Here is a 25,075-nt window from a genome sequence, read left to right on the forward strand (position 1 = left end):
TATCTTCTGTTGGTGAAACTACTGTTTGCAAGAGCAGTAAAGTGAAATTTACTATACTTACATTTTGTAACTTTCTAGACCCAGCACACACCAACTTACAATAGGGTGCTAGAGGGGTTACTTAATTCCCTTTATTTAGTTTCTCATACGTTAGGCAAGATTGTATGCAGTACCCTTTAGGTGCACTACAATAACCTTGACCTAGCAATAGGGACCCAACCTTTGGTATAAGTCTGAACTACACAGGTTGGAAGTGTGGTCGAGCAGCCAGGCTTACCTCAAGAGGGGTCGATGTGAGCAGTAATGTGACAGTTTCACAGTTGCAGCTATTCAAATAAACACTTAGACTCAGGGTTTCTTGATAAAACAATTCTTTTCACAGTCAGTTGTAAAGCCTTCACAAGGGAGCAAAATATGTAACAATTAAAATACACTTCAAAACACACTTAGTTTCTCTAAATTAGATAATACGCAGTGGGGGAGGGCACACAGCCACTTCCTACACCCTCAGGTGACAAATAGCTAGGGCACTGTGGAAATCGATTTATCACTGGTACATTTAGAGCAATACTGAGTTTGGTGTAAAAAATAGAATAGAGGAATAAAACAAAGGTTAACAATTTCAAACACCATTAAGTACTTTTTAAAACCTTCCAATGGCAAATACGCTTAACCCTTTTTTGGGGGAAAGGATAAAGCACAGAGTCAAAGGTGAGAAGAGTCTCTCAGGGAGCCAGGACAGCCAATGTTAACTGCACAATGTCTAGGAGAGCTGCAGATCTTTGCAGGTGGGTAAAAGGTCTTGCAATGTTCTTAGAAATGTTTGTAGAAAATAGAACACTTGAAGGGCCACACGCTGGGAGGCTTGTGAATGGCAAAGCTTTAGCAACTCTGCAAGGTAACCAAGACAGGTCTCAACTGAGAGCAAGTAAGGCTACACAACAAGAGGCAAGTTCTGACTTTACAGATCTTCAGCTCCCTTGACATTATGTAATTAATATTGGCTGTCTTGGCTCCCTGAGAGACTCCTCTTTACCTCGGACTTCGTGCTTTGGCCTTTCCCACAGGTAAGGGTTAAACGGATTTGAAATTTGAAGGTTTTTAAAAGTACTTAACTATTTGTTAACCTTTGTTTTATTCCTATATCCTAACTTTGACACCAAACTCAGCATTGCTCTAAATGTACCAGTGATAAATCAATGTCCACAGTGTGCTAGCTATTTAAGTCACCTGAGGGTGTAGGAAGGCCTGTGTGCCATCCCCAATGGGTATCATCTGATTTAGAGAAACAGTGTGTTTTGAAGTGTATTATAAGTGTTACATATATTGCTCTCTTCTGAAGGCGGCTTATACAACTGACTGTAAAATAACTAAATTGTTTTATCAAGAAACATTGGGTGTAAGTGTTAATTTGGATAACTGCTACTGTGAAACTCAGTCACAACCTTACTGCTTACAGTGATCGCTCTTGAGATAAGCCTGGCTGCTCAGCCACACTACCAACCTCTGTCATTCAAAATTATACAAAAGGTTGGGCCCCTATTGGCAGGATGTCAAGGTTATTGGAGTGCACCCTAAGGGTACTGCATACAATCTTGCCTAACAGTAGAGGAAACCCGAAACAAGGTTTGCCTGAAGGTTTATGGATTCACATGCTGTGAATAGATTACATAGCAATATGAGAACCCGGTGGTGCATGACAGGCAAACACTGTATGCCCCGGGGCATAGTAATTAACATACTGAAAAACCATCCAACAACATGCATGATAAACAAACCCCATTAGCAAGCTGCAGGGCCTACCTTATTGGAACAGGTGTTGCAGGACCGCCCGTCCCACCTGCACATCCTCCACGTGTTGTTGCCCCAGGCAGTAGTGTCTGGTTAAGGTATGTGGCACCGCGCATGATGCTGCTTGGTAAATGTCACCGAGCGGTAAACCCGCCCACAGCGCTGTGGGTCTTGTATAATGGGCCTTAGGAGTGGCACGCAAAGGCTTGCCAGCATTTCAGTGGCAAAATGAAATCGTAGGCGACACAACGGGAAAGTCCTTGCTTAGAAATAGACAGGCCCCTGTTGGAGGGACCAAACGCCACAAACCGCTGCCTCGACATCCTGAAGATGTGAGTTTGGGCCAGATAAAACTTGAAACCCCTCTTGACGTCCAAGGAATGCAGCGCTTTCTCCGCAGGAGTGGTAGACATAGCAAAAAACGTGGGCAAGGCTGTTGTAGAGTTCTTTTGAAACTCCGATGGGACTTTAGGGATAAAGTGAGGATTAGTAGACAGGAGAACCTTGTCCCTCATGAATCGCAGAACCGGCGGGTCGATGACCAGAGCCTGAAGTTCAGAAATCCTCCTGGCAGATTTAATAGCCACCAGAAAAGCGACCTTCCACGTGAGGAACATCGTCGCCATAGGTTCAAACGGCGGCTTCATGAGAGCGGAGAGTACCACATTGAGACTCCATATTGGAGCAAATCTCTTCTCCGGGGGAAATGTCCTGAAAAGACCCTTGAGGAAGTGTTTTACCAATCGGTAACTTAACAGTGGCGTAGAGTTGCACCTTCTTGTGAACTGGTAGCCAAGTGCATCTTGATCGAAGACAATACCAGCACCACCCCACCCCTTCACCAGCAGCAGAAGATATGGTAGAAGCTGAGCAGGTGACACCTCCAATGGCTCTACATTCAGTTGCTCCGCGCATCAGGCACAGAACCTAGTCCATTTACAACAGTAAGACATGTTGGTCGATGGTGCCCTTGTCACAGCCAAGATCAGACAATACTGAGGGATCCCTAGATGTCCAAATTCGGAGTGGTCAGGCCCCATGCTGCAAGACCGAGGGATGCCAGGTCATGATGCCACACCTTCCCCATCGTCCTGCGATCCAGATCTGGCTCCAACCCCAGACGAAGCGGGTCTTCCACCGTGAGGTGAAGCAGATTCGAGAACCAAGTCTGCCTGGGCCAGAATGGGGCCACCAAGCTCACCCTGCACTGGACATTGCGCACCATCTGGATCGTTCTCCGGATTAGGGGAAACGGAGGAAACGCAAACATGCCTGTCCACGGAACAAGAACGTGTCCCCCCCTTCAAATCTGGATGAGCCACCTTGCAGGCAAAGAGCAGTCACCGCTTATTTTCGGGGCTAGCTAACAAGTCCAGAGGCGGAGAGGGGGGGGACATTTCCTGAAAATTCGCCCCACCTGGGCGTCCTTTAGTTTCCATGGCAAATGGTAAGCAGCGATGTGAATCCTGAGAGCAATGGCCCAATGCTGACTTCTTGGCTGCTGCAGAAACCCAGAGTCTGGTGACGGCTGGGCCCGCAAGCACTTTGGCACAGAGTACGGCACCCTGTACTTTTCTAGACGGTCCCTCTTGGCTGGGGCTGTAGGAAGGTTCTTCATAAGCATCAGTCCATCCCAAATGTCATCCAGGAGCGGTACTGAAAGGATGGTCTTCCTCTTTACCTCGCAACACTGGTATAAGAAACCCTCCTCCTCCGGCATGAGCTGGAAAAGATCTGATGCTCTTGAGATAATCGCATGGAATGATCCTATCTAGACCGGCGTAGATCTGGGCGGTGGCTACAGGAGGTCCCCCATCCCACTGTTATCATCCGTGCCTGTAGTCACCGTATCTGAAACCGTCTCGTCTGCGCGTGGAGAAGGTGCAGGGTGGCAAGGAGGAAGCGGGTGCCTCTTCCTCTTTGCTGGCAGTTCCCCTGTCAGTGGGGCGGCCGGCACCGGCGCTGCTAGCAGTGGAAGGGGGTGGCTGGCAGTGTTGCCAGCATCCTCTTCTGTATCTCGGATACCAACGTATGAAGGGTATAGTGTCCATTGAAAGGTCTCTAGGTGGCAGCTGAGGAGCAGGGATAGGCAACTGTGGCGTAGGAGCAGGGCTACGGCCCTCGGCGTCCTAAGGCTCCTCAACGGTATCATCTCGTCGACCTCGTAGTGCGCGACTTCCGACATCCCCGTCGTTGCCATCGCCCTCCTGGATGGTCTGGGGGTAAACAAGTTCATCCTCCTCGGGCGGGAGATGTCCGTGCCCTGGAGGACCTAAACGCCCCCCAACCCCTTTCTTCGCATCCAGCGGTGACGTCTCGCGGAGATGATCGACATCCTCTTCTCCAGGTCTTCTCAATGGGCTCAGTTAGGGAGAATTCGCGAACATTTGTTAATTCCCTCTACCTTAGAGACCTCCAGCAACTTGCCGGATTTTGAGGACTTTATTCTCTTACCCTGGAGAGTGTGACCCTTTCTCCCCATTTTCTCATGCACGTTAATGTGATTTTATACACCATTTCTTTTTGTTACAGAGTCTAACCAACTCCCTAGGCATCTTTTACAATTGTGTCCCAAAGCACCTTAAGTGCAGTGGCACAGGGAAGTCTTTCAGATTTCCCAAGGTTTAAATACTGTTTTCCAGACCAGTAAAGTGAAATTGACTTTACTTTGCATTGTACTTGCTAGACCTAGCACACCCCATCTTACAATAGGGTACTGGAGGGGTTACTTAGTATCCCCCCCGTCTAAATACTCATGCAACATTGTTATGTTGCCCTTTCCTCATTTGAATGGCGGGGGGCAATGGTATTCGTTTTGAACTACCATGGTTTGCATTACCACGAGCGTTCGCGGACCCGGTAACGTTAACTGTGGGAGCCATCTTTTTCGAAATGGCGTAGAGCCACCTTTGACAAAATGGTCCCCAGTCTTTCATTTGCCATGTCTTTGTGGAAAGGTCCTTCTAGAGAGTTTCTCCGAGCGTCAAACCTGGTTTGGTCTTTGTTCATTCGCCTTTGGCGGGGTTTCTGAGAGAACCCCGCCTTAGGCGCCCGGGTGTATGGGGTAGGCAAGAAGTGAGGGAGGTGCCCGAAACTCCCTGTGCTTAGTCTCCTAGCAGACCCAAATGCACTCTGTGGTGATTGGCTGACTGACTGTCCGACAAGTACAGCTACCCTGCTGGGTGAGTGGCAGCTAGGCTGGAATGAATGGGAGAGAACTGAATAAAAGGCGAGTCTCTTGGCTTAGAAGGCAGAGTCGACCACTGGACAAAGGAACCGAAGAAGAGCTTGAAGAGGACCCCTGCTGCAACTCCTGGACCGTTGGAGCCCAGCTGCAGTGCCTACTTGTGAAGTTCTAATCGACAGGAGCCCCTGCAAGGACTTCTTCCTTTGAGTTGGTGGGACCAATCAACTCCCAAGTAGGCCACCTGGACACCCATCTCTGAGCTGGTTGAATTTCCTCAGAGTTGCTGCAGGAAACCTTCAGCCAGGGAGAGGGACACCAGATTGTGTCTGTTGCTTTTAAGCTGGCCTAAAGCTTATGAAGATCCTCCGGACTACCAAAAAGCAGGACTAACCGGAGCAGAGTGCGGGACACCAGAAGTAAGGAAAGTCCACCTTGACAGCCAGGAACCACGCTTATTCCTATTTGCTGTACCACAAGGAGCTAAAACGCTAAACAGGCACTAAAGTAATGTTTGACGGTTGCCAGTTTTGACAGTGCAGGAGTCCGCCCCCCACCCCTCGACTTCCTCCCTCTTGTCCCCACGACTGAGGCCGAGGAACAGTGAGATCTGCAGAGCTTGTGCCCTACATTTGATTCTTCATTTTATCAAAGACTCCTAAGAACTTGTGCAAAGACTTTACTATTCACTTACATGAAGTGTTGCATCCTATACAAAGACTTTGGCCTATCGACTTTGGCTTAGCCTATTGAATTGAATGACTCTTGCTATCTGAAAGTATTTGCCCTGCTTAAGAATATTTATAATTTATGTTCTAATAACCTTTGCCTTTTACCAACTTTTTAAGAGTGTTCTGAATGTGTACAGTAAGATATTAATGTCTCCTGCACCCTTGTTACTGAAGTCATCTGTGGGTGTAGGTTGTGTCTGTGGGCTGTCCCAAAAGGGGTCTCATCACATTTAGAAACTCAGTGTACAGCATTGAAGTGTATTTGTATGTTACTAGTATATGTGCCTATCTGCCCTCCTGTTCAATCTCTACTTAATCACCCTCCCACCGTTAATTCGTTCACTCATTTATGGTACAGCGGACGAGTGCCTAGAGCGGACAAGTGCCTAGAGCGTGGACGTGTGTGGATGGAATGGGGACACCCTTTCCGTCAGAGGGTTGCCCTATGGGTCCGCCTCTGCAGCCTTCCAAAGGGACGCTACCACCACCTCGATGGAAGGCCCTGACTTCGGCTGATGCACATGGGCGTTCATGATCAGGCCGGGCCCTTTGTCGTGCTTGGCCTTCACGGTTACTCCGGACACCTTTTACTGCTTGGCCTTCTCCTTCGAGGTCGGGCCCTCGCTCCCCTTTGGACTCATCTGTCGCAGGTATGCCAGCCGCGATACCGAGTTTGGTCTTCTCGTAGGTCGTCTCCGGGGCCACCTTCAGCTTGCTTGGGTGATCAAACTTCCTCTTGGATGAAGATCCAGAGCGTTGACTCGAGATCGATGCAGCCGGAGATGTTGAACACGCCCTGCCCGCAGCAACGGCGCTCCCGACGGTAGCGGACTCGCAGTGCTCTGCCTTTTGTTGGACCCCGAAGGGAGGGGTGCCCTCAAAGGACTTAGAAGCCCGATCAGCTTTCCCCAATCCGAGAGAGGCATGCTCCTGGGAACCACCCGGTGCAGAGGCATTGGCCTGCAGCCACTCTTCCAGCGGTTAACGTTGATCCTTCAACGTGTGTTTCGAGAGTTCACTGCAAAACACACAATTCTCCTTATGCGTTGGGTACAGGCAGTACAGGTATGGTAATGCTTATCGTCCATGTAAACATTCCATAAACCGCAGTTGGGGCAAAGCTTGAAAAGTGAATGATCCACGACATGATGCACGCAGTGAAGGCCTGAACACTCTTCTGGAAGCCTCCACAAAGAAAATCGACGAAATCCACCTTTGAAGGGCGCTGAAGAATCTGAAAAACGGGTCCCTGTTAATCAGAAGCAAGATCGATGGAGCACAGGCTCGATTAACCGTAAACTCTTCCAAAAAGGCGAAACACACAGTAAAAGCTCAAGAGCCAAGCACGAGGACTACCAACACTTAAACATGCTGTACAAATCTGAAGATGGCTGCCTGAGGAGGGGCTTAGGTAGCGGGCAGTCTGGGGGCAGTATGACCCAGAACTAAGTGATTGGTTGTTAGAAAGACAGTTCAGAAATGTAAAACTGATTTCTCTTACTGAGGATTCCCAGCCTGATGGGGGAATATTTATGAGCATGTGAATCCATGCCAGACCCCATGCTGGAGAACAACAGGTACAATAGACCTACTTTGACTCGCCAATGTTGGGAACGTTTTTTGCAACATCCCCTCTTTAATCATCTATTGTAAACCACCCCCAGGCTCAAACACCTTGTTGCTGTGCGTTAGCGTCTTGACTTATTTGAAGCCAACTAAAGCCTTTTAGCATCACCTACTGTTGGGATGGATTTTCATTATCAATCCAGAGGGTGGATTGTGAGGTCACTATTACACAGTGAACAGGCAAGCGACACTGATATCCAGCCAAACTATCAAGGTCTGTAAACTGAACACAAGATTATGCCTCAGAAAGGTGTGGGTGGGCTATGGTTACAGTGAAAGCACTCCAATAAAATTAAGACAGACTGAAGATGTGAACAAATATACAATTAGTTATTAGGCCGTAACTTCACTACTATACACATCTGTACACTCCCTGGTTGGGGGTTTAACAATTAAAAGATCAGCAGAAATCAAGCGGGAAACAGCAAATAAGAATCTGTTGGAGACAGGCAAATCTAATGGTAGATAACACCCAGAGGAAAACCTAGATTCACGTCGGTAGTTCTGAAGAATTCCTGCCCTGCTAGGCAGAGGAGCCTAGTGTGCCCAAAGATCACAGGTCCTCCATATTTTAACTGCAGGAGATTTGTTATGTGATTGTGGAACAAGAGTTGCCAAAAAACTGTTAAACATTCCAGAAGTTGAAGAAAAAGAAGTCAAGTTCTTAAAATGTTTTCAAATGGATATCAAAAATCTACCCTGGGTGGATTTTGGGAGGCCACCCTATTATGGCAACAGGAGTAATGAGAACTAAGCAAACCTGATCATGTAGCAGAGCTGCAAGGCTTAATCATTTAATCATATCTGCCCAGCAAAAGACATTCAAGCACCTGGTTATGCACTGGGACCAGACAGCTCCCAACTGAACATCCGTGCTCTCACACAAACCAACCTTAACATCTAAGCAGCAGCTTTCCCTAGGAAAGAGCATTCCACATATGGCATTTCCTGACCCGAGAAGGTAGGAAGAATGCCAAAGAACAATCTGGCAAAACGACAAGCAATGATATTGTGGCACTGCTATCATAGGGTGCCAACCACCTTTAGTAGCCCTTTGTAGAAAATACAAAGTGCACAAGAAAAATGTATAAGCACTGAAGATAAACTATACGCTGTCACCAGTGCATCTAAGGCACATTGCACATGGAACCAAAAAGCCATTATACAAAAAGTAAGGATACAAAGTACACTAACTGCACTTAACTTTCGGATGATGCATGCAAGATGGTCTTCTAGTTCCTAGTCTTCTGGAGTAATCAGTTGCCCACGAGAGTGAGCAAAAAGGTAATGGAAATAAAGCAGAAGGCTTTACTTGCCTCCAAATGGTCAGGACACGAGTTTAACCAAAAGAAAAAAAGGGTGCCCTATAGAAGAGGATAGCAGCAAAAAGGAAATCTTTCAAACAGTCACCAATCTAGATATCACCATGCTATTATGCAACTAAACCTGTGCGGTTTGAAAACGAACACATCAAAAAGATGAAACACAAGATAATTTAAAAAGGGAGAAGAAAAAGCAAATCGTACAACCGTTTAGCGTTGAAGCCAAAAATAACTTACCAAATTTAATTTCCCAATCTTAACAAGTTCTTCTCCATCAACTGTGGTTTCTTTCATATGTATGGTAACTGAAAAGACAGAATGGGATCGGCTGTGGGAAAAAAACAAAAGTTCAAAATGAATACCGAGTTTTCAAAAGTACACAGTAAAACTGTGGCTAGATTCATTTTTTAATAGCTTAAGCACACTGCCAAGCTAGATGATTTAGTTCCACATCTAATTGATTACTAATGTAAGTAAGTGGTCTTTCAGAAGTAGAATACCTGGAATAAGCATTCATCAGTGTAGAGGCTGTAGTTCTCTTCGCTGCTCCCCTTTCCAGGATCTGATAAACCTCATTCTTGTTGTGCACAGTGATTTCTTCTAAGCCTTTAATAATCACCCCTCTCTGCCATGCAAAAGAAACAGATTGTTAAAAGCACAATTTGAAGTCCTAAGTGAATATGTAACTGAAGTTATAAAAATGGGTATCGAATGTAGTCAGTGCAAAACACTAATGGCATAATTAAGTGGCATGACAAGTCTGCTTTTTCTGGGCATGCAAAGTCTAAACAGCTGTAAACCAGTAGCAGGTATTCAGTGGAGTTAAGAATATTAAACGTGGCATCAGAGTGTGCTGCTGTTGGGTAAGAATTAGTGCATTCCGACTGGTGTGGGAATACACAAAACTTCTGGTATTAGGTAACCCAGCTTTTAATATAGGCCCATACTACACAAGTTGGTAGTGTGAAGGAGCTGGCCGACTCATCTTAAGAGGTGCAATGTGAGCTGTACAATGAAATCAGTAAATGCAGGTATCCAAGTAGGTATTGTACAAAAAGACTAAACGGTTGCATGAACAAAAAGTTGTAAAAATGCTACCACCAAAAGTTCGAACACCAAAGGTTTGAACCTTTGGTGGTAGCATTTCAGATAAGTAAACAAATAAATAATAAAACGGGGGTTGTGGGGGTGTCCCCCGCAACACCCCTCTCACTATACTTTACAGGATAGTGATCGGGGGAAACCTTTGCAGCCCCCGTAAAAAATTTTTTTAAAAAAAAATAGGACCCTGCGGTGTCGGTTCCCGATCACGGAAGTGAAAGGGAACTGGCGCCGCAGGGACTCAGCGTGAAGAAAAAGTTAAGTGGTGTTTCTTAATGTTGGGGATGTGGGTATGTACGTGTGTTGGCCTGAGAAAGGCGCAAACTTTTGGTGGTTTGCACCTTTCTCATGCGAACTTTATGGCCACGGCAAAATCAGCCGCGGTTGGATCACGTAGATCCATCCAAGTACACACAAGTTATATAACACATTTATACACAGATCTTTAAAGCACGCTTTAAAAAGCAGTAACCAATTCTAACATTAATCCCAAATTAGGATTCAATTCAAAAAGTGAACAATAAAGCAGGCGAGTAATTCTTATGTTACACATGTTGCAGCACCGAAAGGTGATGTCAGTATAACACTTATTTTGTATCACCTTTGCAATATTGAGTTAAGGAAGGAATGGTTAGGGTTAAATCAGAATGGACTGATCTTCTATAAAAACAATACATTCTCTAGAGGGATGCAGGCAATCAATTATCCCAGCATTAAAGTGTTGAACATTTGTAACATGTAAGGGAACAAGCCCTGCCAAAGCCAATAGGTTCAGAAGAAGGCTTTTAGGGTGCCAGGACAGCCAAAGTCACAATGGACAAAGTCAAAGTTCTGATGCTTTTCTTAGAAAATTGTTCTTAAATAGTTAGTGTTCGAATGAGAAATCACAGCAACTCAAGAGGAGTCGCCTTTAGAAAGCACAAGCTGTAAGGCCAATGCAGGTAAATTGATCAACTTAGTGTAGGGTTAAATCACAATCCCAAAGATAGGAAGCACCCCAAATGGCAAAAGGAAGTACCCCAAGGCCCAAAGTACCTTTGACAATTAAAGTGTTCCAGCTGGTTGGTTGCGTTCACAATGCAATCCAGTAAACCCTTGTTTACTGTCCTTGGTCGTGGTGACAATAGAGGAGACGTCTGGCGGGCTACTGCGGCAGCACTCGAGGGACTCGGCAACAATGGATTTGTGTCGATTCAGCGGCGTTGTGGTTTTGGGGCCGTTTTCTCAGCGCCAACAAAAAGCTTGGTTAGGATTTCCTTCATCCCTCGGTCCTGGACTCTGGTGAGGGGACTCAGAGGGACAATTCTCATTTCTGTGCGAATTCACTTCAACCTTCAAGACCCCCAGCTCTTTTGCTGGACAAGGACTTTATATATTTAACCCTGGAGTGAATGAGACCTTTTTCAAACTGTTTTGACCAGATTTGGATTTTGCGTTTTCACTGTCTTTGGAGTCCGACAAACTCCATAGGCATCTCCTTTGTTTGTGTTGACACAGCACCTTCAGTACAGGGTCACAGATAAATCCTTTTAGATTTATCACATGGTTTAAATACCTTTTCTTGGGTGAACTATAGTTCCCAAGAATGATAAGGTGAAATGGACTTTACTTACCTTTTCACTTTGTAGGTCCAGCACAAACCATTTTATGTGGAGTGCTGGGGGTTACCTAGTAGCCCCTTAACCTACTCTCTCATGTAACCTTTTTATGCTACCCTCCCTACTTGGGAATGTTCATGGCTCATGGAATGTTAGGCAAGATTGCATGTAATAACCCTATGGGGGACTACACCAACCTTGCCCTCTCTGCACTAGCTACTCAATTATTGGTATAGGTCTGACTAGACAAGTTGGTAGAGTGACTGAGCAGCCAGACCCATTTTAAGAGGGGTCATTCTGAGCTGTAGAGATGCAGCAGAGATTCAGTGACAAGTATTCTAACACTTATACTCAAGGTTTCAACAGTCAGTTTTTTAAACAAAGCCTTCTTTAGAAAGGGCAATATGTAACAATAAAATACACTTCTTCAGATTCAGTTAAGTATTGTTTTTGGGGAGGGCGTGGTTACGAGGGCCATGTAGGAGGACGCGATCTGGAGGAGCTCCCGAGATCCTGAAATGATCCTGGCGAAATAGTGCATAACATGCCTATGACTGCTGAAAACACATGTTGGTGTGTGAACGGACTGACTGCGCTTGGTGAACAGTTGAAATGCGTGGGAGGAATGGTGGAGGAGTTTTGTGCGAAAAGGATAAGGAGCGGCGGAGACGGAAGACGAAACAAAATGGCTGATCAACGACCGGAACAAAGGAAGGAGCAGGCCGCATGGTGGTCGGGCGATTGGAGCGGACTGTGTGCGTATTTGTAACTGGCGCAGAACTCAGGTGCCCTATGTTGGGATACTAGCGCGAATCGGCCTGTATTCCTAGAGTGTTCCACTACTGGCGTAGGCCTTTGGGCATGTGATAGAGGGCTGAGGCCGCACTACGACGCATCAAAGTAGAGACACTGTGCATGGAAACCTCGGTGTGAGAGCTCACAGAGTTTGTGGATTGTGCGTGCCCCTCCCGACCCCGTGGAGCTGCCGGAGTGGGGCTTCTGCTGCTACATGGGAAAGCACGGCCCATGGTAGCGGACAGGTGTCGCCTGGGGGGGGGGGTGTCTCGATAGTGGCCCCCTGGAACGTGCCCAGCGGATGCAGAATCATGTCTAATAGAACCGTGAGACCGAAGGCGAAGCAGCCCACGTTGGACGACTTCGCCAAGACGTCCCCTGGTCCGGAAAGTTTCAAGAGCAAGGATAAATCACCTGCAGGCGGCATGCCTGTGACGGGCACTAACCAGGAGGTCCTGGCTGCGATTGCAGACCTGAAGGCGGCCTGGGAGGCTAAACTTGAACTGGCTGTTACTGAGCTGAAAACGGCATTGGACCTTAAGGTCGGTGAGGTGCAGGAAGAGGTGAATTTACTGCGACAGGACGTCAGGTCTCTGGCGGAGCGCACCGAGACCCTCGAAAAAGAGGTGAGCCCAAACACTGCGGATTGTGCCTCCCATAAGGCCGAATTGCACGCCCTGGTGCAGAGAGTGGGCAACTTGGAGAACAGGGCGGAGAAGGCAGAAGGACGCACCCGACGGAACAACATTTGCATCGTGGGCCTGCCAGAAGTATCAGAGGGCCACGATCCCACGGAGTTCATCGAATCTATGCTGTTGCAGGAGATACCCGGAGGAGCTTTATCTCAGGGATTCGCGGTGGAACGTGCGCATAGATCTCTGACAAGGAAGCCGCCACCGGGAAACCCACCTAGGCCAGTAATTGCCAAAATCCTTAATTACCGGGAATCGGAGAGGATACTAGAAACCTTCTGCAAGGGTGGAACGATTAAACGAGGGGCGGCAAACATAACGGCCTACCCGGACTACACCCTGATGGTGCAGAGTAGTCTTATGAACTTTGGGACGGTAAAGCTGAGATTGAGAGAGGCGGGCCACAAATACATGTTGCTGTATCTGGCGAAATTGAAAGTTTTTCATAAACACAGGACTGTTTTTTGAGACTCCGGAGGACGCCATGGGATGGCTCGACGCGCAGGGATGCCCCCAGGAGCCTGACGTACGGATGGGAAGAGGAGATGGAGGAGATAAGTAGTGCACGAGGAGGGCGCCAATAGGACTCTGGGACTTGATTATAGTAATTTGAGCGGCCTTCGGCAGAGAAAGCCAGACCGTTAAACATGTTATGAGCACTGTGACTATTGCTGTTTTTTAGGGGAGCCTTGCAGAGCAGATCTCTTTACCCCATTTAGTAATCTTAGTTAAGTGGCCATTAGGGCAACATCACCCTACTGAGCTCTGGGCATTGGTTGGTGCTTGCAGGGCTAGATGTGGGGGTGCCCGAGTTCCATGGAAGGAGCTGGGCAGCAGTTGGGGAGTGTGGTGTTGGGGAAGGGATGGGTGGAGAGGGAATTGGGAAGTTTGGGGTGTACATAGTTATGGGGAGTTCGAGTTTGTACATGAGGCTACAAGAAAGAGCTAGAGGGTTGTATCTATCGCATTGGGCAGGTGGGATTGGCTGCACGGAAGGGGGGAGGATACTTATGAGCTATAGGGGATCTTAAGATCGTAACGTGGAATGTCAGGGGACTCAATAGTTACTTAAAGAGGAACAAGTTCATGATGTATTTGAAAAGACAGAAGATTAATATTGCACTGTTGCAGGAGATGCATCTGATGCGGGAAAAGTTGGAGCTTGTGGGGAAGAAGTGGAGAGGTATTGTAGTGGGTTCTCCGTATTCTGCCTACGCTAGGGGAATGTTGGTCTGGTTGGCACAGCACGTTCCGCTAAAACTTACACAGGAGGTGGTGGATACAGAGGGGCGGGTGGTTATATTGAAGGCGCTGGTGCAGAATAAAGAGGTGTGCATTGTAAATACATATGACCCCAATCGAAACACGGCGGCATATTTTAGGACTCTGTACCAACCTGGGTACATGTGTGGGTGGGGCAGTTATTGGGGGGGATTTTAATTGTGTGCTGAACCCCAGGGTAGACAGATCTGATAAGATTTATAGGCCCACCCCAGCAGCCAGGGCATTGCAGACGCTGCTAGACGACTTCGGGCTGGCAGATGTTTGGAGACTGAAACATCCTAATGGGGAGCAGTATTCGCATTACTCAGCCCCGCATACGAGACTTGATTATTTTTTTGCCACGCCAGATGTGGTGGTAGAGACCACCCAAATAGAATACACAGAACTTCCAGGATTTTGCGGCATTAAATGGCAAATTTTGCAGCACATACCTTTATTTATTGCAGCATTTTTGCAGGACATTTTGTATTATCTGGAGGGTGTTAGATTGCCACATTGTAGGAAAGAGGCAGAATGCAAAGATGCTTCTGGCTTGGCAGAAAAATTCTTCAATTTTCCGGCGAATAGATTTGCACTTCAGCCAAACAACCCAAAATGTACCTTTCAGCACCAACCCACCTCCTCCCCTAGTTAACTGCTTGGTTGCTGCTGCTTCCCCTCCAACCCTGCGGTGTCAGATCAGTCTCTCTAACGCAGGATGGATCCGACGCAGCAGGGTCCCTTTTTAGTATTTGTTTTTATTTTCAGTCCCCCACCACCAATTTTGAGAAAGCGAGGGACACCCCTGCAACCACCAAGGCCGAAATACTGAACATAAGGAGCCGATGACAATCCCGCTCCACATGTTCGTGATTTTTGGCGGTCAAAATGGGTAGTACCTTGAATAGAAGCGCTCTCCCGACAGTGTTCTGCAAGCTCCCAGCGCGTCCAATGTAAAATGCGACCCAAAAAACGCATTTCTATCCTGTTTGAGGAACAGAAAAGCAAGCGACATAGCAGCGGTTCATATACCTTAACAAAAATGCATGACCGTGTCAAGAAAGACCCTGGGGGTCATTGTGAGGTTGCCGGTCCAGAAACAACGGTACCAGTAAACTTGCTGCTACCATTGCATCCGGACCGGCAAACTGAGTTCTGCAAGCAGGTGCCTTTCAGCCCGCCAGTTCTGACCTGGTGGGTGGAACAGCACCCGCTCGCAGACCTTGACAGATGCACCAGCACTGTTGCACACAGTGCCGGTGCATCCGTCCTCCCCATTCCCATTGAGTCCAATGGGACTCGATGGGAATTTTCTTTTTTATAGCATCTGGCCGGAGGGACTGCCAGAAAAAAAATGACTCCAGCACTGCTACCGCCGGACTTGTAATGAGGCCCCCTGTCATGAAGTGGCACCCCCAGCTCCCGTGCGCGTAGGGTTGCCTACAATTTCTGCACATTTAAAAGCGCCTCTTGCGTGAAAATTTAGGATGCACTTTTAAATTGGCAGAAACGTCCCCCGATTTACTCCGGTGAAAAAGGTGATCTGATTGGGGCGCATATAAAATCCACAAGGAACACCCGAATGGGCACATTTTAATAAAATGTGCCCATTCAAGTTTCCCTTGTGGATTGGGCTGCTCTTTTTTTGGGCACAAGTGATGAGATCTGGTTACACATTTTATTTCTTGCATTTATAAGTTTTGAGAATCTGGGACCCTGAGGATTTATTTTTTCTTTTTTAAATTTTAGTTTTCGCATTTTTTTCTCTCCAAAAACTGCTGTTTTTGCGGCATTTTGCGCAAAACTGCCGTTTTCGCAGCATTTTGCGGGATCGCAAAATCGCTATAAACTGGAGGGTCTGAATACAAAGCGAGGGTCCTGTCGGACCACTCGCCTCTGGTCCTGGGGTGGCAGCACGGCCACCCCAGAGCGCGGATACCGACGTGGCGCCTCCGTGCTGAGGCGCTCAAGGATCCGGTCTTCAGAGAGGACATGAAAGATGAGATTTTACGTTAATTTGAAGAGAACACTGGCAGTGTAGACTTGGCGGGCTCGCTCTGGGAAGCCTTTAAGGTGGTGTTGCGGAGTTCTGCCATTGCTAAATCAAAGGACCTGCAGGGTGGGGTCCTGACGGAGTTAGGGGGAGCTGAGGATGAACTAGAAAGGGAGCTCAATAGTGGAGGGGGGATGCAGAGCTAGTACTTACTACAGCAGCAGTGTGCTGAACTTTGGGAAAGACTCTGCAACCTTAATTATAAGAAGTATGGAGAGTCAGCATGCAGGTGGGGATAAAACAGGCCACCTCTTGGCGTAGCTATACAAGTGTGAAACCCCTAGGCCCCCGATTAGGACGATAACCAGAGAGGATGGAGAGATAGCGGACACCCAAGAAGGAGTCAATGAGGCATTCTTGGATTATTACAGGGCACTATATGAGGACAAGGGGGGGGGGGGGGGCAGCCGAGAGGAGACAAGGGAAACAGATATTGGATTACCTAAAATTAGTGCCGAAGAAAGAGAAGAGCTAGATGCACCGATTACTTTGGAGGAATTGGATGAGGTGGTGTGGCAGCTGCCCACCAGTAAGACCACGGGAGCGGATGACTTCCTAGCGAATTTTATAAAGCATATAGGGAGGAGGTACTCCCATCCCTCCCCCCCATGCTAGAAATGCTTAATGAAGCGTTTGAGGTGGGCCGGTTGCCGGAATCGCTTAGAGAAGCGGTCATAATACCGCTCCCTAAGCCCAACAAACCAGGGCATAGCTGTTGCTCCTACAGAGCCTTGTCAATGCTGAATCAGGACGGCAAGATATTGACGGCGTACCTGGCCAATAGACTGCGGAGAGTTTAGTAAATTGATACATCCGGACCAAACAGGTTATGTCCCCAACAGGAATGGGGGAACAAGAACGAGGGTGAAATGGCGGTTGTGTCCTTAGATGCAGTCAAAGCTTTCGATTCAGTCAGGTGGTCGTGGTTGCTGGAGGCCCTGAGGGAGTACGGGATGGGGCCAGGCTACATTAGGTGGGCGAAGTTTTTGTACAGTGAGCCACTGGCTAGGGTTCGTACAGGAGCTGTGATATCCGAAAGGTGGCAACTCAGCAGAGGCACCAGACAAGGGTGCCCCTGGTCCCCGATGTTATATATTCTGGACCTGGAGTCCCTGGCAGTACACCTTCGGCAACAATATGACATGATAGGCATTGCGGTAGGGGGAGAGAAACACCTAACATCCCTGTATGCTGACAACTTGCTATTATATTTGAAATATCCGGAGGAAAATCTTCAATATATTCTGGAGGTACTGGAAAGGTATGCGGAACTGTCTGGCATAGCGGTGAACCCCCAAAAATCGAGCATATTCCCATTGGGTAGCTACAGAGGAACCCTTCCGGAGCGGGTGCCAGTGCTGGCGATACCATGGGCGGTTGGTTCCTTCCGCTACCTCGGAATAGATGTGCATCACACGGTAAAGGAGGAACATTTGCATAACACCAAGGTGGCTGTGGGAAAAATCCATAAAAGTATGAAGTTTTGGGAGAAGTTGCGGTTAGCAATGATGGGACAGGGCATGCTTAAAATGGTGGTCCTGCCCAGGATCTTGCATTTTTTAAGCAATATTCCGTATATGATACCTAAGAAGTTTTTTGCTAAACTGAATAGTATGTGCAGAGACTTCCTATGGCATGGCACCCGGAATAGAGTGGCGCTATGGAAGTTGCAGAATTTCCACGAGACGGGGGGGGGCGGGGGGGGTGCGGTGGGGGGGTGCTGGGGGTATTAAGCTGCCTAATTTTGAGGCCTATTATGTAGCTGGTCAGTTGCAGTATGTGGTCAAATGGCTCTCTGATGAGGCAACTCTCGAGTTTAGGCTGTTTGGACAGGGCTGTACTCCGTTTTACCTGAAGGAAATTATTTGGTTGCCTAGTTCAGAAATGGAGCGCCCGGGAATAATGTTGCTGGGATGGAAGATGTGGCGTAGTGTGTGTCGAATGATGGAAGACCCGAACCAGTGTTCCCCGCAGGTGCCGTTGGTTGCTTTGGCAGGGGAAGACAAGCAACTAAGGATGATAATCAGGACCTACTGGGAGTCGGTCAGGCTGGTTACATTGGGGGATGTTTGGCAAGAGGGGACCATTAGGGATTTTGAAGGACTAGGGGGAAGAGGTGGGCTTGCATAGGGGCCAGTATTTCACGTACCTAAGACTGGTGCAGAATATTCGTAAATTCTGGCTTGAGACTGTATTGGCGGAAGAACCAGACGCCACTTTGGGGACAATATGACATATCAGAAGGGGGGCATGAGATCTCTAGATTGTATGAGATGGTGATGACCCGGGTCGGGAAGGAGTTGACGCATTTGAGGTTGGATTGGGAAACTGAGGTGGGAGCACAGATGGAGGATGGTATGTGGGAGCGTGGTATGGGATACCACAAGGTGTCAAGAAATGCTAGATTACAACAAATACAGTTCTATATAACGCACAGAGCTTATATGACCCCGATGAGAAGATCTAGGTTCGGAAATGCGGGACGACAAGCGTGCCCAAAATGCGACAAGGAAAATGCTGATATGACATGTTTTGGTCTTGCCCTATGATTGAGAGCTTCTGGGGAGAAGTGGCGCAAAAACTAGCGGACAAAGGGGTCACGCTCAGTGTAGACACGGCCTGGGCCTGCCTGTTGGGAGGGTTTACCAGACCACGGAAACTTAAACATGTTGAGAAATTGAAGGACTTGGCATATGTGCTCACGAAACAGATGAGGTGGAAGCAGTGTCACAAGCCACGGGTGGAGGTATGGTGGCGGGAATTGCATAAATGGGCGGAGGCTGAAAGGGTGGTATGGCAGGAGGCATGTAGCATGAGTGGGGAAGAAGAAGTGGGTACCCTGATGGCATGGAGAGTACTAATAGCAGGACTGTTTGGAACAATAATGGATTCTGCAGACTCGGAAGGTGGTGATATATTGCCACACGTAGCAGATAAGGAAAGTGAAGGACAAACAAGCACTTGAGGGGGGAGGGATTGGTGTAGCAGTTGTTTTGACTAATTGATGTTCATGTGATTGTTGCAAAAAGCGCTGCCAGTTTGGTTTGTATTGTTTGTTTTAGAAATTAATAAAAAACGTTACATTTTGTTTTTTTAAAGTATTGTATTTGGTTATTGATATAGCGTTTTTTTTCCCCCATTTGTATGGCCTCAATGCGCTTTTTCCTCGGTTGGAACGCCCTTGGTGACCGTAGTCAATGTGGTTAGAAATTATACAGCGTTTGGCTTAGGAGATGCATTTGTGCATGGTTGCCGTTCCAGGACTTGGGTGGCTTGCAAGGCTCGACTAAGCAGCCCAAGAGAGGTCAGACATTTGTGTGTTTCCTGTTGAGGGTTGGAGAGAGATTGCTATTGTTGAGAGTGTCCATGTGAGGCCAGCTATACCGGTTTGCTTTCGGGCAGTGGTTGCTGTATTCTAGTGGCAGAGGTGCTGAGGTATGTCGGGTGTTTCAGTCTGGACAGCTCTGTGAGCACTATACCAGATGCACTTGGCCATAACCGTAGTCTATCGTGCATGGATGGTTGGCCGTGCCTGCGGCCTGTGTCCACACTATTGGTGTCAAGCTATACGTACCATTGGCTGCGAGATTTGCTCAGCTGGGGCAATATATGTCCAGGTCTAGAATTGAGAGTCCTATACCAATGGGTCTAGCTTTCGTACTGTCGCAGGTATACGCATATATTAAACAGACGGAGGCTACGCCTAGATCTGAGAATCCTGTACAGTGTGAGGTGCCTAGGTAACAATGCAGTAGGTTTAATCATACAGTAAGCAAATATGGAGGCTACACCTATATTTGAGGATCCTGTATGGTGTGCCAGAGGCCCAGGTCTCAAAAATGCAGTCGGTCTCATAATAAGCAAAGGAGGAGCCTAAACCTAGATTCGAGAATCCTGCAAAGTGGAGGCGCCTAAGGTTCACAGTGCCATAGGTTTCTGCCTATAGTGCAGTAGGTTTCCGTAGTAGTTACTGGTTTGTTGTACCTAGATTTGGCATACCTTTGTAGTTGGAGATTGCTAGCGTCGAGAGCTTCCCTGAGTGAGCGAGGAAGGTTAAGAGTGGGAGTGAATTTCTTAGTGATGGGTCTGTGCTACCCTGGGCTTTGTTAGTCGTCCATCATGTGGGCCGGCAGGCGGGGCACAGTGAGGATGTTTTGAGTGCCGTCAGTGTGCCACAGCAAACGCTGCTGGCTTACCTGGAGTGCTTGTCCGATAGGGGAGTTGTGGGTGGGCTGATGGTGGATCCAGTTTGCCACAACGAAAGGTGCTGGCTTACCTGGCATAGCATTCCGCTCGGAGTGATGCTGAGCAATATGTGGTGTGTAAGGTGAAACCGCTGCAAGAGCTGCCGGTCCCGGATTTATGGTTGAAGTAGGGGAGTTCATTAGTGGTGTATTCACAGGGAGCAGTGGATTAGCAGAGTATTGGGAAATGCCAGGTTTTAAGGGCATTCCTGAATTTCAAGTGATTTTCCGTGTTGCAAATATGTAATGAAGGGAGTTCCAGATTGGCGCTTGGACAGAGAGGGAGTGTTGGAAAATTCTCAGAAATGTGTTAATTCCCTTTTACCTTAGAGACCCAACTCTTTTTGCTGGACTTTTTATCTCATGTAATTTTAATATGATTTATTCTCGGTTTCTTTTAACTTTGGTATCTGACAAACTCCATAGGCATCACCTGTACATTGTGTCACACAGCACCTTCAGTGCAGTGGCACAGGGAGGTCTCCGATTTCCCAAAGCTTTAAATACCTTCTCTTGGTGAAATTACTGTTTCCAAGAGCAGTGCAGTGAAATTGATTTTACTTACATTTTGTAACTTTCTAGACCAAGCACACACTATCTTGCCATAGGGTGCTGGAGGGGTTACTTCGTATCCCCTTTGTATAGTTTCTCATGTAACTTTTTTATGTTACCCTTACTACAATTAATGGCTTGTGGCAGTGGTTTACTTTTTATTATCATTGTGGGTTTTTACCACAGACTGCGTTAGCAGCTGCAGTAAAGCACCCATGGGGGCCCATTTCGTCAAAATGGCCCTGGTCGTCTTTTTGCGCCATTTCTTGTCAGAAAGGTCCTTCTTGAGATTTACTGTGCGCGCCAAACCAGGTTTGGTCCCTTTGTTCGTTTGGTCTTTGGTGGGATTCACAAGAGAGGCCCGCCTCTGCCTCCAGTATGTCTGGCAGGGTCAGGAAGTGAGGGAGGTGCCCAAAACTCCCAGTACTTAATCCCCTTCGTTACAGGAATGCACACAAAGGTGATTGGCCGGCTGGCTGTCAGGCAAGGACAGCAACCCTGCTGTGCGATTGGCAGCTAGGCTGGAATGAATGAGAGAAACCTGCATAAAAAGGCGAGGCTTTTTGGCTTGGAAGGCAGAGTCGACCACTGGACGAAGGAATCCGAAGAAGAACTTGGAAGAGACGCCTGCTGCAACTCCTGGACTGTTGGTTTCCCCCAGTGAAGCCCTGCTGCTGTGCTGAAGCTCCGAATTCACCTCGACTAGAGAAGCCCTGCAAGAAGACTTCCTCCTTTGGAGTTGATTGGTCCCACCAACTCAAAGTAATCCCATCTGGACATCCTCTCGAAGCTGGTTGCATTTCCGCTGCTGCTGCTGGAACTGAAGAGCCAGGGAGAGGGACACCAGATTGTGTGCTTTGCTTTTAAGTCGGACCCGAGCACTAGGAAGATTCGCCAGACATCCCTGATGCAGGACTGACCAAGCCTGAGCCACCTCAAAAGAGTGCTGGACCCGAGATGCAAGGAAAGTCTGAAGTGGTATCCAAGAACTGCAGTATTGCCATTTGCTGTCAGACACGAGGAGCTGAAACACGGAAGAACCGCTGAATCGAAGTTTGTTTGTTGCTGCCGCTGCCCTTCCTATTGCAGAGCAGATGTCCCCAGAGATCCTCCCTCTTTTCCCTACGACTGAGGCACAGGAACAGGATCTGCAGAGCTATACAGGAACAGAAACCAACTGGAACCAGGTCTTCTAACCAGAGGTACTGTAAATGCTGAGAGATCTTACCTTGTGTAGCCTTACTTGCTCTCAGTTGAGACCAGTCTTGGATATCTTGCAGAGTTGCTAAAGCTTTGCTCCTCACAAGCCTCCCGGCTTGTGGCCCTTCCCATCAAGTGTTCCATTTTCTACAAACATTTCTAAAAACCTTGTGCAGGACTTTTTACCTACCTGCAAAGAAAATCTTCAGCTCCCCCGGACATTGTGCAATAAACATTGGCTGTCCTGGCTCCCCGAGAGACTGGTTACCTCGGACTTCCCCCAGGAAAGGGTTAATTTACTGTTTTGGAAGTTCTTAAAAGTACTGAACTGTTTATGAATTATTTGTACCCATTGTTTTCTTCCTCGATTATATCTTCTACCGCAAACTCAGTATTGCTCTAAATGTACCATTGATACATCAATATCCACAGTGGCCTAGCTATTTAAGTCACCTGAGGGTGTAGGAAGTGTCTGTGTGCCATCCCCAATGGGTATCATCTGGTTTAGAGAAACCAAGTGTGTTTTGAAGTATTATTACATGTTTTTCCTCCCTTTCTGAAGGATTATACAACTTACTGTGAAATAAATTCATTGTTTTATCAAGAAACGTCAAGTATAAGTGATTATTTGGTTAACTGTATTGTGAAACTGTCATAACATTACTGCTCACATTGACCCCTTTTGAGATAAGCCTGGCTGCTCAGCCACACTACCAACCTGTGTAGTTTAGACTTGTGCGAAAGGTTGGGTTCCTATTGCCAGGAGGTCAAGTTTAGTGTAGTGCACCCAAAGGGTACTGCATACAATCTTTCCTAACAGGGAGAAACCGCCAATCATAAAGGAGTTGTGTGGTGGGATCACTAGGCGAAATGCAGTGCGAGATTGGAGGTTCCTGGAAGGTTGGTAGGAGACAATTGTGTGAGGAACTCCGGGCCTGTGTTGTGGACTGCTCGATGTATGATACACATGGCTTTGAAGGTGATGCGTCGAGCAAAAGGCAGGCCAGTGGAGGACGCAGGCTAGGGCTGATGTGTTGTCTTGCGGGCAAGTTAATGAGCAGGTGTGCTGCTGCATTTTGGAATTTATGGAGTTTCCTTCGTTGGGATGCTGGAGCTCCAAGGCAGTTTGCATAGTCTATGCGGGAAAGGATGATTGAGTTGATGGCCGAGAAATAAGTTACTCACCGTAGTGACTAACGTACTCTTAGTCCATAGTCCCCTTTCCTCCATACTGCAGGGGCGTCCCTCGCGAGGGATGGGAGACGGAACCTTTTTCACCAGAAAAATCTTCATCCCTCTAAATTTAGAGGCACGCAGAGGTGCGGCCTGGGGAGCATGCACTAGCCTGACTCTGCCCTCCGGCGCCACACCTCAGTCTCCAAAGACGCGTCGACAATAGATTTACCATTGCCTAATGACACCAGATTATATGGGGGGAGAATGGTGGGACATATGGAGGAAAGGGAACTATGGACTAAGAGTACGTTAGCCACTACAGTGAGTAACTTCTAATTACTCTTACATCCCGTCCCCTTTCCTCCATACTGCATGGGCGGTTACAACTGAATGTAGCCCCAGGGTGGAGAGGAGACCCTCCTTAAGCAAACAGGTTCCGGAGAACCGCCTGTCGGAAAGCCGCATCCGACCTGGAGCCGGCATCCAAACAGTAATGTTTCCTGAAAGCCGATGGAGTGGCCCATGGGGCCGCCCTCTTATGACCTGCCAGGGGACATGGGGCTTAAAGGCGATGGCCGTTGCCTTGGCCCAGACCGCTTGGACATGCAGGTTCGCCGGAAGGGGTGTATGCTGGCCCTCGTACGCTTCCTTGACGGCCACGACCATCCAGCGGGAAATGCTTTGGAGGCCCGATATCCGGGCCTGGCACCACCAAAAGTGATGAATAGGGCATCTGACTTGCAGAAGCCATTGGGTCCTGTCCAGGTAGAATTTCAGGGCACGCCTGCCATCTAGGCAGTGCAGAACTCTGAGGCTCGTCCTTCGGGTCTGCAAAGAACAGACAGAACTATCTCCTCGTTTAAGTGAAAGGCGCATGGCACTTTAGGTAGAAATGCCGGATGGGTCCGCAGGACCACCTTATCCTTGTGACAGGATATATACAGCTGTGAGGCGACTAGGGCCTGGATCTCGCTGACCCTGCGTGCCGAAGTGAGGGTAACTAGCAGGGCAGTCTTGATGGTGACCAGCCTGATGTCCGCGGACGGCATAGGCTCAAATGGCTTGTGCGCGATGGTGCCCAAGACTAGGTTCAAATCCCCCACAGGGCATGGGTTCCTGATGGGCGGGTAGAGTCTAGCAGGTCTGGCCAAATGTCTCTTGACGATCGGGTTGTAGGAGAAGTCCCCCTCCTCCGAATTCCTGTAGGGCCCAATGGCTGAGAGGTATGTGCGCAGGTGTCCACCTGCACGCCAGAGTTGGCAAGGTGCGATGAGAATGACAGCATGTCGTCCAATGAACAATCCAGCTGATCTTCCTGGCGTGTGCCCAGTGGCAGAACTTGGTCCATTTACTTTTATACTGGGCTCTGGTAGCCTTGCTCCTAGCCCCCTGTATGATTTCCAGATTGGCTTGGGATAGGTTGAGGTGGCTGAGCGTCACTTGCTCAGGAACCACGCTGTGAGGGCCAGCTTCTGAGGGGCGGGGTGGACGATCTTGCCCACCTATTGTGTCAGAAGATGTGCTGGGCCTGTCGGGAAGTGGATTGGAGGGACCGCCGAGCGGCTGAGCAGCTCAGAGAACCATGGCCTGGCTGGCCACTACAGAGCCATCAGAATGACGTTGAGCTGGTGAGACTCCTTGAACTTGCAAAGCACTCTGAATCAGTGGAGTGGGCGGGAAGGCGTATGCCGACATGCCGTTCCACTGGATACATAACGCTTCGCCCAGGGAGCCTAGGCCCTGCCCC

The 25,075-nt window shown here is 48.1% G+C and overlaps 1 protein-coding gene across 1 annotated transcript in view; it reads right to left on the minus strand.

The window, feature by feature from the left end:
- Window positions 1-25,075, minus strand: part of KIF11 (kinesin family member 11) — a 705,022-nt gene that overhangs the window by 468,924 nt on the left and 211,023 nt on the right. The window contains exons 7-8 of the mRNA XM_069611368.1: window positions 9,155-9,279; window positions 8,892-8,982 (exon numbers count right to left, since the gene is read on the minus strand). Coding sequence (XP_069467469.1) covers window positions 8,892-8,982; window positions 9,155-9,279 — 216 coding nt within the window. The remainder of the gene's footprint in view (window positions 1-8,891; window positions 8,983-9,154; window positions 9,280-25,075) is intronic.

Source organism: Ambystoma mexicanum, chromosome 8, assembly GCF_040938575.1.
Source record: "Ambystoma mexicanum isolate Mex_15411 chromosome 8, UKY_AmexF1_1, whole genome shotgun sequence".
In the NCBI taxonomy this organism is placed as follows: Eukaryota; Metazoa; Chordata; class Amphibia; order Caudata; family Ambystomatidae; genus Ambystoma; species Ambystoma mexicanum.